The 14,203-nt window shown below is 40.6% G+C and overlaps 1 protein-coding gene across 3 annotated transcripts in view; it reads left to right on the top strand.

Moving 5' to 3' along the window:
• The first annotated feature begins 4,341 nt into the window (after nucleotides 1-4,341).
• Nucleotides 4,342-14,203, top strand: part of C28H12orf42 (chromosome 28 C12orf42 homolog) — a 164,904-nt gene continuing 155,042 nt past the window's right edge. For 2 of the 3 annotated variants that reach the window (XM_023631508.2, XM_023631509.2), the window contains exon 1: nucleotides 4,342-4,507. In XM_023631508.2, the coding sequence (XP_023487276.1) occupies nucleotides 4,364-4,507 (144 nt within the window). In that variant the 5' untranslated portion in view covers nucleotides 4,342-4,363. The remainder of the gene's footprint in view (nucleotides 4,508-14,203) is intronic. The other variant, XM_023631510.2, reaches the window with a different exon arrangement.

The following is a 14,203-nucleotide window of genomic DNA, read 5'->3' as shown; positions in this document are numbered from 1 at the left end:
CTACAAGAGCTGGGCAATGTATAGTTTGCACGCGTTAGCAGCCCTACCTTTGAATAAGAATATAGAATGAGAAGAAGTGACAGGAAAATATGAAATAGACAAGGGCAGTGGTGTGCTGGAGCCAACTTGGCTGGCTCATCAAAGCAGACTGTGTACACCTTTTCCCAATTCTATACTCACAAATGTCACACCAGAAGATTGAAACCAACCATGATGGGACTATTTACACCAGGGAAATTGGCAAATGCTACCAATCAAGGCTTTATCCTCCCAGAGAGCTGGTTGTCAAACATTTACCAAGGTACTACTGGACAAGATCATATCGTAGAGGCCTTGAATAACGAGAAACGAGAGAGTAACCTAATCAGAACTCCTCCGCATTCCTGGCCTCATTCCAAGCTCCCTCCATTTCTGACCTCACTAAAACTCTGTTTTCCTTTGAAGAGGTGACTTCTTTTGTCTCCTCCTGGAGTGGAAGCTGTTCAACCTCACTCATCCATCTCCAGGCATAGAAGAAAGAAGGGAAGATCATAATTTTGTCCCCCTTTGCCTCTTTCAACTGTTCCTCCTCTGATCTTCAATAACCCCTCTCCTTGGACATTCTTGGTATGATGCTCAAACATCCTTTGCCTGACCATTGAGTGGAATTACTGCTGATTCCCCCAAATGAGAGTTCCGGTGCCTCCCTCCCAGGCTCCCCATTGGCTCCAAGGGTCAACAGCTTCCTGGGAGACTCAGTGCTCATGTGGATGATCCATTAAGCATCCTAATCTCATGATCTTGTAACTTCATCAATGTCAGGGACATTTCACTTCTGCTTCACTTCAGACACACTCATAGTCACACCCTGGACTAAAAAGCCAACTTTGGAACTGCTGCATGTTTGAAATGTGGTTACGATGACACTTTTTCTGCAGGTTCAAGGTAAGGATTCAGTGACATGATGTATGGAAAGTGTCTAGTAAATGCCTGGCATATAATAGATTTCCAACACATACTTCTTTCCTTGTCTTTTTTTTTTTTTTTTCAAATTTTAAAGACACAATCACACTTTTGAAACCCTGGTATTTCTTCCTCCTTTATTTTGAAGTTTCATTTGAATTGGACGAAAATGTCTGAGGCTGCAGTAAACTTTCTGCTCGGTGACATCTTTAGGAATCTGTGTTCTCTCCAGCGCTTGGGAGCTGCTGGCATCCAATATTATTGGCAGCAATTGTGCTAACATGCACAACACAATACCCACCCTTTTAATTACAGAACATTCTTGCAGGAAAGTGACACTGATTCTCATCTGATTAATATTTATAGTTTTCACTTTTGGCTAAATGCCAGCTATCTTCATCATGTGAATTTCCTCAGCTTCCCAGCTCCTTTGCCCCTTCCCTTCCATTAGTTGATTTGTGCGAGCATATATCTTTGTTTTACCTAGTCCAGGAGTGTCATGGATTCCCTAAATCACAAGCTTGGTACCCATAACGGTCTTTTAATGGGAAACTGTATCTAAATGTAAGTGAGCAATGAGGCATTTTGTGTGGCTTTTAAGAAAAACACTTGAATGCTTACATTAGAGGGGGTGCAGGCCAGGGTCGCCATTCACCATAACTTTGATCATTGCCCCAAACTAGTTTCCCTGCTGAGTAAATAAAGGAGCATTAGATATCTCTCATCTGTGCCCTCCTTTTTGCTTTCTTTCTAAATCTTTCATTTGCTCATCTTAGGATCCAAAAATCTGTATTCTGACATTTGAGTCATATTTTAAGCAGTTACTGCAAAGGTATTTTTTCACAAACTTTTGCAAGTATGTGATGTGTTGGCCATAGTAACAGTTACGATGCACACTTTGTTATATATTATCATTTAAAAATATCCAAATTCAGATGTACCAGAGGTGAAATTACTTTCTCTGAAGCAGAAAGGTCATACATATTAAGGATTCTATCTTCCGTCTCTTATCCTCCATTTTACTACCAATGCCACTGATCTCATTTAAGTCCTCACTATTTTGTGCGTGGACAATTTTGATAGCATCCTAACCGCTCTCCTTGACTTTTTTCCATCCAAACTCACACTCTCCTGTCTAATAACATTTAGTGATGACCCCTTGCCCCCGGCTCTAGTTTTCAAAGAGTGTTCCAAGGGGCATAGCAGGGCACCCCAGCAGTGCCTAGATGGTGAGGCTGTGGCCAGAGGACAAGGTGTCAGGTCCTACCCCTGCTTCAACTAGGCAGCTCTGCTTTGACCAATTTTATTATATTTGGGTTTCTTGCAAGATTCTGTTTAAAAACAAGCATTCTACTGTTGAAAAGCTATTGGTCATTAAGACAAAATCCACATTCTTGTCATGATATTCAAATCCCTTCTCTACATGCCTCCAAATAGGCACTCCATCTTCCTCTTTTCTCTTGTATTATTTTGCTCACAATTAATTGCTCACTAATCATACCTTAAACACACGTCCCAGAGCCTTTGTTCATATTGTCTTTGTCTGGCATATCTTCCTCTCTTTGTCTACTTGGAAAACACATCATTCATTCATTCAACAACTATTTATTGAGCATCTGCTATGTGCCATGCCCTGTTTTAGGTGATGGGGACTCCAGCTCATTTTTCACGGCCCAGTTTATGACATGTCTGTGGCGCTATCCAGGCAAAATTATCTGATGCCTCCTCTATACTTCCATGATCTTTTTCTTACTGACATTATTTTCTAATGAATTACATTATGCTCTGATTTTTTGTGTGTGTGCATTTTCTTTTTTTGAGGGAGCTATCCATATCTTATTTATGGATATATTTTTTCCCTTTTATCAGAGCAGTTGATTAGGTGCTCAATACATGTTTATTGGGTAAATAAATAGTTGATTTTTTAAAAATCAATTTAACCCTATTAAACAGTGAGCTCCATAAGGGTGGGGATTTTTGTCTAGTTTGCTTGACACATGGTAGGTGTTCAATGATTATTTATTGAATTGATGAAGAGTTCTTATCTCTGCTGTGAAGCCATCAGCTGTAGGAGCGGTAATAGAGTGGAGAAAGGGGATTTTGGGGTGTTCTTGATGTGGAAAGCTGCTCCTCTGGGAGCTCAGAGGGGTTAAGAGTGCTCTGGGCAACCCCACCCTTTGTACAGTCTTGGGCTGGTCACTTAACTTTGGGTTTCAATGACCTTGTCCACTGATAGGATGGTTGGACTCAGAACTCGTCCCTTCTCAAAGTGGGACTGACGCCATGATTCTATGTATTTGGAATTACCTTGTGCCCTCGACGAATACGCCTTCTCAGAACTCTTAACTCTAGTTAATGAAAGTCACAATTAAAAGCAGTTTTGGATGAGTAGAAGTTTCTTTATCTTTTGATCAAGTTTATACAAAAGAACACTCATTCTTTTCCCTTCATCTATTATGTCAAACCACATGGATATTTTGATAGTTGACTTTTTTCTCTTGCATATAAGTGATAGGAGGAAAGTGATAACTTAGTAGGACTGTCATTTGCTGCGTGGAAACAGCAAATTAAAAAAAATCATTTTAATTATTAAATTAGTCTAATTCATGGTGTTCATGAATTAGAAAAATCTAGCTCATGAACTAGGAATCATAAAAGTATGGGAGAAATTTTATTTGATGATCATGAGATTTTAGCTGGAGACAGAAGGGTCAATATCACAAACTAGTATTTGGTGTAACTTTAAGGGTTTAGTTAAAGAAAAGAAAAATGGACTAAAAGACAGGAGGAAATTTGAGAAAGCTAATGCATAATTTAATAATTCCTTCAACGCGAAGGATTGATTTGAAAAGAGGCCAATTTCTCTGCTTCTTCAGAAAGCAGAACTGCAGGAAACTGGTTTTTGAGTTACTAAGTTAGTCAAAGAAAGACTGCTGATTCCTCAAGAGTTGGCAGACCCTGGAATGACATCTTGACCAGCTGGGGGTGGGAGTACTAATGGGAAAGAACAGAGGACAGATTTTCCTGGAAGTTTCTAAACCAGAGAGCATGGCTTTGGATCAAATGTATCCCAAAGTGGCCTCTGTTCCATCTACAGCCTAGCTCTGCCCCCTGCTGTTGGCTGCATTGCTGACTGCATTTCTTATGTATTCAAATTTACTTTGAGCGCTAGGAAGAGCAATAGCTGGAAGGGGGATTTCAGGATTTCTGGGGAATTTTATCTTCAAACTACTACCTCCGTGGAAAAACAACCCGTTCTAATAAACCTCGGGACGTCGTCCCCCAAAGAACAGGTGTCACTCATATTCTGGGTTGAAGGCTTCCCCAGTCTTGGCGTTGGGCGGCAGATCAGAACGTCAGACGAGAGGTGTGGAAGTTATTCGTGACTTGGGTGGCAGGAGCCGGAGGGGTTCTATCTGTAATGCTGACCACACTGTGGTTGCCCAGCGACTGCAGGGTGCTCAGAACCTCCCAGGGTTCTCCCCCAGGGAGCAGGATGGACCGGCCAGTTCCCCGGGAGGAGGCTGCCGGTCGCATTTCTGGGACACGGCCCATGCCGCTCCAGGTAGACGCGGGGGTCGTGCTTCTAGCCCTCTGGGTGGGTTGCGAGGGCCAGACCTTGGCTCTCTGCTCCTCTTCGGGACTCCAGCCACCTCCGCAAGCAGAGGCGGCTCGGGCGCCTTTGCAAGGCACGAGGGGCAGCTGCGAGCTACAGAGTCCGCCACGGTGGTCGCTGGCCCCCTCCGCCGAGCCGACCTGTCCTGGGGCTGCGGGCGGCTGAGAAGCGCCTCGCCCCCGCCGCCGCGGCCGGGACCGAGACGCACACGCTCCTTAATCCCCCGCCCCCCGTTGCCCCGGCGACGGCCCAGACGAGCAGGTGATGCATTGACAGCGAGCAGATGGTCCCCCGCGGAGGCGAGCGCTGCCCACAATGCGCCCCGCGCGGCGATCCCACTGTCGCCCTCCCCTCCCGGCCGGCCCTGTGCGGCCCGCATGCTAATACGGGGGTGGGGGGTGGGGGGTGGGGGGTGGGAGTGCGGCGGGGGCGGGGCCTCGGGGCGGCGGAGGGCACGCCCCGCCTTGCTCTTTGGAGGCCGGCTCACCTCTGTTTTCTAAATGCCCTCCCCAAATCCCCGCGCCTTAAGAGTTCCTCTTTTTAAGTACACCGAGAGACGCTCTCCCCGCCCAGCCTGCTCCGGCTTTCTTCTAATTCTCCCCGAGTGGTTAATTTCCGTTGAGATAAACGCTTAACTCCCTCCGTCCGTGCCTCTTACCCCATTCTGCAGCCCCTGCCCACATCTGCTCCCTGCTGGCATTTAATATTCAATCTTGGAAGACCAGAGGAATGGATTTCCCACCGCGCCCCCAGCCCCCGCCCTTCCTTCTAGAGTTGGCATTGACACTTGCTAAATGTGTATAGACATATTATTTATCTCGCATCCCCCAACCCCAAGCTTCTCTTGGCCTTTCTTTCTGGAATTTCAAAAATAAATCACTCTTCTCCCGAGACTACTGCGTGCTCCCTCCCGGGAAACCCCCCCATTCGCATACCCTCCTCCTCCCATTCATTTGACCCCCCCCGCCCCCCCTTTACCCTATTCACCGCTGTGTGGCAAATTGAGGCCATCTTATAGTAAGGGCATGAAAACTGTTAGGCACTATTCACAATTTTAATACTAACTTCATAGCTGTCACATAAATTCATTCCCGAGCCTACTCTATAATGGCTAAGAAGGAACTTTAAGGGAAGGGGAAAAAAAAATCTGAAGACACTGCTATGGTGTCTTTCTTTGATTTGCAGGTGTTTTTTGAAACCATTGCTACAGTAACTGCAGATAGCTTTTTCTAGCTGCCACATAGAGAGCGTTTAAAAAAAACACCCATCCTCTTGCTTTTTATTTTACAGTAGATAAAAAATGCCAATAAAGGCTTTAAGAAAAAGAATGGAGAGAGAAAGAGAAAAAGAGACTAGTGAATAAAGTTGGGACAATACGGGGTCACAGAGCTGTCGAAACTAATGTCATAGTGCGGCTGTTGGGCAGGAGTACAGAAAACTTCTTGTTTCTTGATTTTTATGGAGATTTGGTCTAAGGCATAGAGCACTGTCTGAACAGGTTTAGAACAAGTGGCAAAGAAAGAACTCTTCACAGTAAGCTCTCTTCTGATGGGCTTTATGCCCGCAAACACCTGTGATTTACAAAGAGGCCTTGCTGAGGACAAAGGGAGGGAGAGGGCCAGGCTATTGTGGGGAAATGATGCCTCATGTACCCCTGGGCGTAAGAGAGGGCTGTTTTATTTTAAAACTTGTCTTGGATGCTTGCTATGCAAACTTACAATGAGAAAAGAAGCATTAGACTCTTCAGGGGCTCAGAATGACTTTTTCAAATGCTTCTAACTCATTTTGAACCTTCATTTTGATACGTTCTCAAACTAGAGAATATGGTCAAACTAGAGAATATCGTAGTCACTGGAATTCAAAGAAAATCAACTTACATAAATTTTGAAGATAAGGGAGTTAGAAATCATTATCTAAGACCTAGAAATAAGTGGTTAGAATGTTCACTGGAGGGGTGTACAACATTTGCATTTATTTAAAAATTTTATGCACTTTTCTGTCCAGTAAGGTTAGTAATTTTATGCCTATTTTCTTTCAACCTCTTGCCTTTTTCTCATCTTTTGAGGTTTTTCCCCCCTTTTTCTTCTCTTTTTTGGCTTTGCTTTTTCTCTGTTCTTTGTAGTTTCTTTCCCAATAATTTAGGGAGACAGGCAAAAATATTCAAACATAAGGCAGTAAAATAAAGAAGTACAAGTTGGGGGAAATTCTCTTTGGATGGGGTGGCCAACGAGAGACTCTTGAAAAAGATTGCATGTGTGAAGCAAATGAAAGAGCAGAGGGAAGAGTCAGTAAGCAGAGGTGTGTGCAGAGGCTCTAGGGCAGAAAAGAGCTTCAAGGATCCTAAGTCGCTGAAAGAAGGCTCGTATGGCTGGAACATTGAGAGAGTGGGGAGCATACTGTGAGATGAGGTGGAGAGGTTAGTCAGGACCACATGATGGAAAACTGTGTCGGACATAGGTATAGACTGGATTTTAGTCTAACAGAAATAGGGAGCTACTGAAGGATTTTAAGTGAAGGAACTCCATGATCAAATTTATATTTTAAGAAGATCATTACTGCTGCTGTGTGGAGTATGGATTGAATGATGGAAAGAATTGGCAGTGCAATGATTGGTTAGGGAGCTGTGAAGAGGCTGTTATAGCAATCCAGATAGGAAATAATGGTGTCCTGGATTAAAGTGATATTAATGGAAATGAAGAGAATGGATGAATTTGCGAGTCTGTCATATCCATGGGGGATACATTTCAAGACCCCCAGTGGATGCCTGAAACCATACTGAACCCTATGTATATTATGTTTTTTCATGTATGTACATATTTGAGGTATGACAGCAAAACCAGCATGAATTTCTTTTTCATTCTTCACAATTTCATGGGTAGAAGATTCGTTCTTACTGTAGATCTTAGCAACCTCAGCATATGATTTTTTTCTTTATTAAGATGAGAACTTTCACCTTTTCATTTAAAGGAAGCACTTTATGGCTTCTCTTTGGCATATCCAAATTACCAGCATCACTACTCTTGCTCTTTGGGGCCATTATTAAGTAAAATAAGGATTACTTGAACAGAAGCAATGTGATACTGTGACAGTCGATCTGATAACCAAGACAGCTACTAAGTGACTAACAGGCAGGTAGTGTATGCAGCATGGATATGCTGGACAAAGGGAAGATTCGCATCCCAGGCAGGAGGGAGTGGGATAGCATGAGATTTCATCATGCTACACAGAATGGAACACAATTTAAAACTTACAAGTTGTTTATTTATGGAATTTTCTGTTTAACGTTTTTGGACCGTGGTTGGCCTCAGGTAACTGAAACCTCAGGCAGAGAAACTGTGGATAAGAGGGGACTACTGTACTTTAGAGAAAGAATGGATAAGACTTGATGAATGGGAGTTTGAGTGAGGTGATGAGAAAAAGGGAGGAATCAAGGAGAGCATGTAGGTCTGGACAACTCTGCAGATGGTGGTCACATTATGGAGATGAGGAAGAGAACAGAGATGGGACACAGGCTTGAATAAGGGCACAAATCAAGAATTCTGTTTCAGTTTGTTAATTTGAGCTGTTATTGACAAGGCCAAATGGAGATGGTAGGCTTAGTGGCAGACACTTGACCAGCCCTAGGCCCTTGTCATACTCTCGGCTTTTCAGGATCTGTGATGTGGCTTAGCATGAAGGCATGAACTGGGCTAGTAAGATTCCCTACCTCCTGAATCGGAACTGGAAATACTGAGACAACCTGGCAATTAGCATCAGAGGAGGAGCTGAAAAATCATGAGCTGGAGCAAGGACCATTAAGGATCATGACCAAACGGATGACATGAATAAGCAGAAGCTACGAAGCATGTTTGAGGGGGAAGAAATTATTTGTTAGAGGGAAGAGAAGATGGCAGAGAAAAGTAAGTTTATGTAAAGAAACTGTGCCATGTGACTAGAGTAATATTAGAGTGAAGATCTATAAAGCCATGAAGTTGAAGTCTTTACAGTTGCTTCTGACCCAGACTGAATCTCTTATTTTAAACTGTGAAACAACAACGACATGCGAATTGCTGAAGGTTGATTTAAGATAAAAGATAAACCACAAACAAATAAAATTGAGAATGGGAAGAGGTCTCAAGTTAGGAGTGATGTTTGAGAAGTCAATAGTTCCTTCTTTCCCCTTAGCATCCTGCTTCATAGAGTAAAGGCTTGCTGTACATCAACTTGTCAGCTGTGTCACTGTAGGCCGAATGAAACTCCAAGTAAAGGGCTGCCCAGTAAAGATGAATTGGGGATTGAGGCTTTAACTTTTAACCCAGAGTTTCCCTCTCTCTAATCTAAATTGACTGAAGATAACTCAAAGTCACAGTGGAGAAGCTGAGTAGATAAAATGGTGACTGGCAGGCCTATTTACCAATGTCTGTAAGGTCTGCTTGCCATATACAAACCCAGCTTGTTGTGTCTGGGCACAGGAAGGCAGAAGAGAAGGCAACGTAAAAACAGAGGGTGAGAGATATACCCTTATTACTTTTTTAAATAGTGTCTAACTCCTGCTAAATTTGGCCCAACAGATATAAGCCTTTCTCCAATCTCACCAATTATCTCTTGAGGGGAGGAGTGTTTGTTTCTATATTTTCTCTTGAGCAGAACAGAAGCTACTACAACTACAATTTTAAGGAAGTGGAATGGATGAACCAGAGTTTCCTCTTGCTATAGTACATAGAGAGATATAAAATGTAAGAAACCACGATGTAGACTTTTGTGGTAAGACGTTTAAAAGCCTCAATAAAATTATCATATTAATGGGCAAAAATAACTAAAATTAACTCAAGGAGAGATAGAAGACCTAACTAGAACAGTAGTCATGACAAAGATGAAAAATGCTTTCAAATAATTAACTCCAAAAAAGGCTCTGAGCCCAAACAGTTTTACAAGTGAGTTCTTTCAATGTTTTAAAGGAACAGAAGTTTCAACATTATAGAAGTTGTTATAGAACATAAAAACTGGTGAAAGTTTTCTAATTTCATTTGATAGCCAAACTGGACAAAGGTAGTGTAATAAAACAAAGTCAACAAACTGTTTTACTCTCAAGTATGAATGCTAATGTCCTAAAAACTCCAGGGACACACTGAATTCATCAGTGTACTTAAAATACATTATCTTAGATAAATATATAAATAATATAAATATCTTATATTTTATGTACCTAGTAGATATTATTTCACTATAGTTTAACCTTAGGAATTATAGGAACCAAATTCATCATAACAGTTAGATGAACAAGAAAAATCATATGAGAATGCTATTAAATACCAAATATTTTATAACATTTAACAACTATTATAAAATTTTTATAAATTAGAAACAGGTAGCTGTTTATTTAATCTAATAAAGAATCTATCTTAATGTAAGAGCCATTATACTTAATGAAAAACACTGGTGGACTTTTAAATTACAAATAAGACAAGAATACATACAATGTCACTATTATTTTAGATTATTCTTAAAATTCTAGGAAAGTAAATAAGACACGAAGCAGAAATGAGTTGAAAAGCCAGTTGAAAAGAAAAGAAGAAAAAGATCATTAATCGCAAATAACGTATTGCTTACCAATAAAATCTGAGAAAAATCAGTGGAAAAATGATCATGTTGAATAAGCTAATTCAATGCCAAATAAAAGAGCAGAAATTTAATAATTCTAAAATATTAACAAACAGAGGTTAGAAAATACAATGGGAGTTTTCTATTTCTAAGGGAATTGCAGACTAATTATCTCATATGACTTTCTAAATTGACAAAACAAAAAATTTAAAAGACTGAATACCAAAGATTTAAGAACAGTGGAATAAACTCCCTAAATGTATAAGAAAGACAATAATTTAAAAAACACACAATAAAAACTAATGGATCAGAAAATAAGTATACAAAAGGGATCAACAAAGGTAAACTTTGGTTCTTTGGAAAGACTAATAAAATTAATAAGACTCTGGCAAGATTTCTCAAGAAAGAAGAGAGAAATGCAATATAAATAATATTAAGAATTAAAACAGGAACATAGGGCCAGCCCAGTGGTGTAGTGGTTAAGTTCATGTGCTCTGCTTTGGTGGCCCTGCGTTTGCTAGTTTGGATCCCGGGCATGGACATACACACTGCCTATCAAACCAGGCCATGGCAGGCATCCCACATATGAAGCAGAGGAAAATGGACACAGATGTTAGCTCAGGGCCAATCTTCTTTAGCAAAAGGAGGAGGATTGGCAGCAGATGTTAGCTCAGGGCTAATCTTCCTAAAAAAAAAAACAACCCAAAACAGGAACATATACTCATACTGAATAGATTAAAAACATAAGTGGATGTGATGTACACTTTAATGCCAAATTTGGAAACCTAGAAAATAAAATAATAATTTCTTAGAAAAATACAATTTGCCAAAACTGGCTCAAAACATCAGTAGCTATATACTGTTAAATAAATTGAATTAGTAGTTATAAATTTTCCTACAAAGGAAAACATCAGAATAAGATGGTTTTACCAATGCAGTCATTCAAATATTTAAAGGACTAGTAATTTCAATCCTATGCAAATTCTGTCAGCAATTAGAAAAAGAAAAGAGAATATTATCCAAGTCATTTTATGATGCTTGCATAACTTGATACCAAAGCAAGGCAAGGACATTAAAGGGGGAAAAAGTCAATTTCACACATGATCATTGAAAAACTAAACAAAATATTAACAAATAAAATTCAGCAACATACTAAAAAGGAGATACTTTATGACCAAGTTATTTTCTTTCCATGAATGCTTGGTCTGTTTGATATTGGAAATTTTATTAATATAACACCACTTTGACAGATTAAAAGGAAAACTATGAGGGGCCGGCCCGGTGGTGCAGCGGTTAAGTTCGCACATTCCGCTTCTCGGCGGCCCGGGGTTCGCTGGTTCGGATCCTGGGTGCGGACATGGCACTGCTTGGCAGCCATGCTGTGGTAGGCGTCCCACGTATAAACTAGAGGAAGATGGGCACGGATGTTAGCTCAGAGCCAGGCTTCCTCAGCAAAAAGAGGAGGACTGGCAGTAGTTAGCTGAGGGCTAATCTTCCTCCAAAAAAAAAAAAACAAAAAAAAAAAAATAAAAGGAAAACTATGATCATCTTAATAGATGCAGAAAAGACATTCAATAGAATTCACCATCTTTGCCTAATTAAAAACAAACAACCCCCCCCACCAAAACTTTTGCAAACTAGCAATAGGAAGGAACTTGTTTAACCTGATAGAGCAATCTACAAAGAATAATAATAAATAAATAAATATACGGCAAACATTGTACTTGATGGGAGAAATAGTGTATAACTTCCTGTTAACATCAGGAGCAACCAAGCATACCAACTTTTGTGAAGGCTGAAGCTTACAGTATTTGGGGGGCTCCATTCCATGAGGGGTCACACCTTGTGATTCATCAGTATTACCTCCTCTTACTTTTTGCAACACCACCCCTCTTCTTGCCTTTTCTTTTCCAATACCTTTGTAAGCAATTTCCTGTCATAACTTCCTTTTGGTTGAAATATCATAACTCAGTCTTTAATACTACAATTAAAAATTATGTATTGAGGAGTGATATCAGCATCATGGTGGAGTGAACTCTTCCCTTAGACTCTCTCCCCTAAGATACAATGAAAAGGACATTTCTAAACCAACAGAGGACATTCACACAACACAATAGACATCTGAGAGACCCACATAGCCATACATCTGAAGGTGGGGGGTGCTGGATGCGTCCCCTCCCCAGGAGGAAGTGGAAGAAGGTGGGGATATCTCCTCTCCCCCCAGGCAGCAACCTTGGGTGTGAGACTCTGTGCAACTCTGGGAGAAGAGGGGAGAGGGCAGCTCTTTGCAGGAATGCCTTCAATCTCTGAATTGCCCCCAGCCATGGGAAGGCTCCACACAGAGGAGGTTAAGCTATTATGGGGGTGTCTTCATCAGGCCAGCACCCCAGGAGGGCAGATAGCAAGTGTGGAGCAAAACACCACTGGGACTGTGCATGTGAAAGAAAGCACTCCTCCCCCTGCCTGGTGCACCAGCTTGTCTAGTTGGCCAGAACAAGGGACTCTGCTAGAGCGCCTGCACATATGTTAGTAAAGCAGCAGCTGTTAGCAGGCAATAAGAGACAGGCCCTGTAAGCATAGATTCCAAAGGATAGGCACAGATGCCAGAGATCACAGTGGGCTCAGCCTCCCCTGCACCATGGCAGCAGGTGTAATCTGTGACCAGAAGCTACCAATATACAAAGACACAAATCCACTCCATCAAATAATATAAGGAGGTATATTAATACTCCAGACCAGAAGGGAAATGACTAGCTCCCAGAAATCAATCTTGAAGGCACAGAGACTTACAATCTAAATGACAGAGAATTCAAAATAGCCATCATAAAAAAATTTAATGAGTTACAAGAAAACTCAGAAAGACAGTTCAATGAAATCAGGAATAAAATTAATGAACAGAGGGAATTCTTCATGAAAGAGACTGAAACTATAAAGAAAAACCAATCAGAAATGTTGCAGATGGAAAACACAATGAATGAGATAAAGAAAAATGTGGAGTCCTCAAATGACAGAGCTGATATTATGGAGGACAGAATTAACAAGTTGGAGGGCAGAAATAAAGAAATGCTTCAGATGGAGGAGGAGAGAGAACTAAGACTAAAAAGAAATGAAGAAATTCTCAGAGAAATATGTGACTTAGGGAAAGCAACATAGGATTATAGGTATTTAAGTGGGAGAAGAGGGAGAGAAAAGAGCAGAAAGCTTGTTCAAAGAAATAATAGCCAAGAACTTCCCAAACCTAAGGAAGGAATTGTAAGTAATTGTTGAATTGAAGCTGGACTTGTAAGTAAAAGAAGCTAATAGAACACCTAGCTACATCAATGTAAAAAGACCTTCTCCAAAACATATAGTAGTAAAACTGGCAAAAGTCAATGACAAAGAAAAATATGAAGGACAGCAAGGCAGAAGAAAATAACTTACAAGGAACCCTTATCAGACTTTCAGTGGATTTCCCAGCAGAAACCTTACTGGCTAGAAGAGAGTGGAATGATATTTTCAAAATTCTGAAAGACAAAAACTTTCAACCAAGAATACTCTATCCAGTGAAAATATCCTTCAGATATGATGGAGAAATAAAAACTTTCCCAGATAAACAAAAGTTGAAGGAGTTCATCACCATAAGACCCCCTCTACAAGAAATGATCAAGAAGGCCTTCATACCTGATAAAAAAAACGAGAAAAGTTTACAAAGCTTTGAGCAAGGAGATAAAGAGGCAGACAAAAATCAGAAAATTGCAGCTATCAGAACAGGTTAGTAAACACTTAATTATAACATTAAAGATAATGTTAAGGAAAACATAAAAAATAATGATAATCTTGTTATTTTAACCACAAACACACAACACAAAATGGAATAAGTTGTGACAACAATAAATTAGAAGGGGAAGAGGAATGGGATGGAACCCACTTAGACAAAAGAAATAGGCTATCAGAAAATGGACTATCTCATCCACGGGATTTTTTATACAAACCTCACTGTAACCACTAAATAAATAATCAAAATGCAGACATGAATGATAAATAAAGAGAATACTGAGAAAGCCATCATAGAGAACTACCAAACTG

Source organism: Equus caballus, chromosome 28 (assembly GCF_041296265.1).
Source record: "Equus caballus isolate H_3958 breed thoroughbred chromosome 28, TB-T2T, whole genome shotgun sequence".
Lineage (NCBI taxonomy): Eukaryota > Metazoa > Chordata > Mammalia > Perissodactyla > Equidae > Equus > Equus caballus.
The sequence above is the reverse complement of the archived record's forward strand: the minus strand, read 5'-3'. Positions and strand labels throughout refer to the sequence as shown.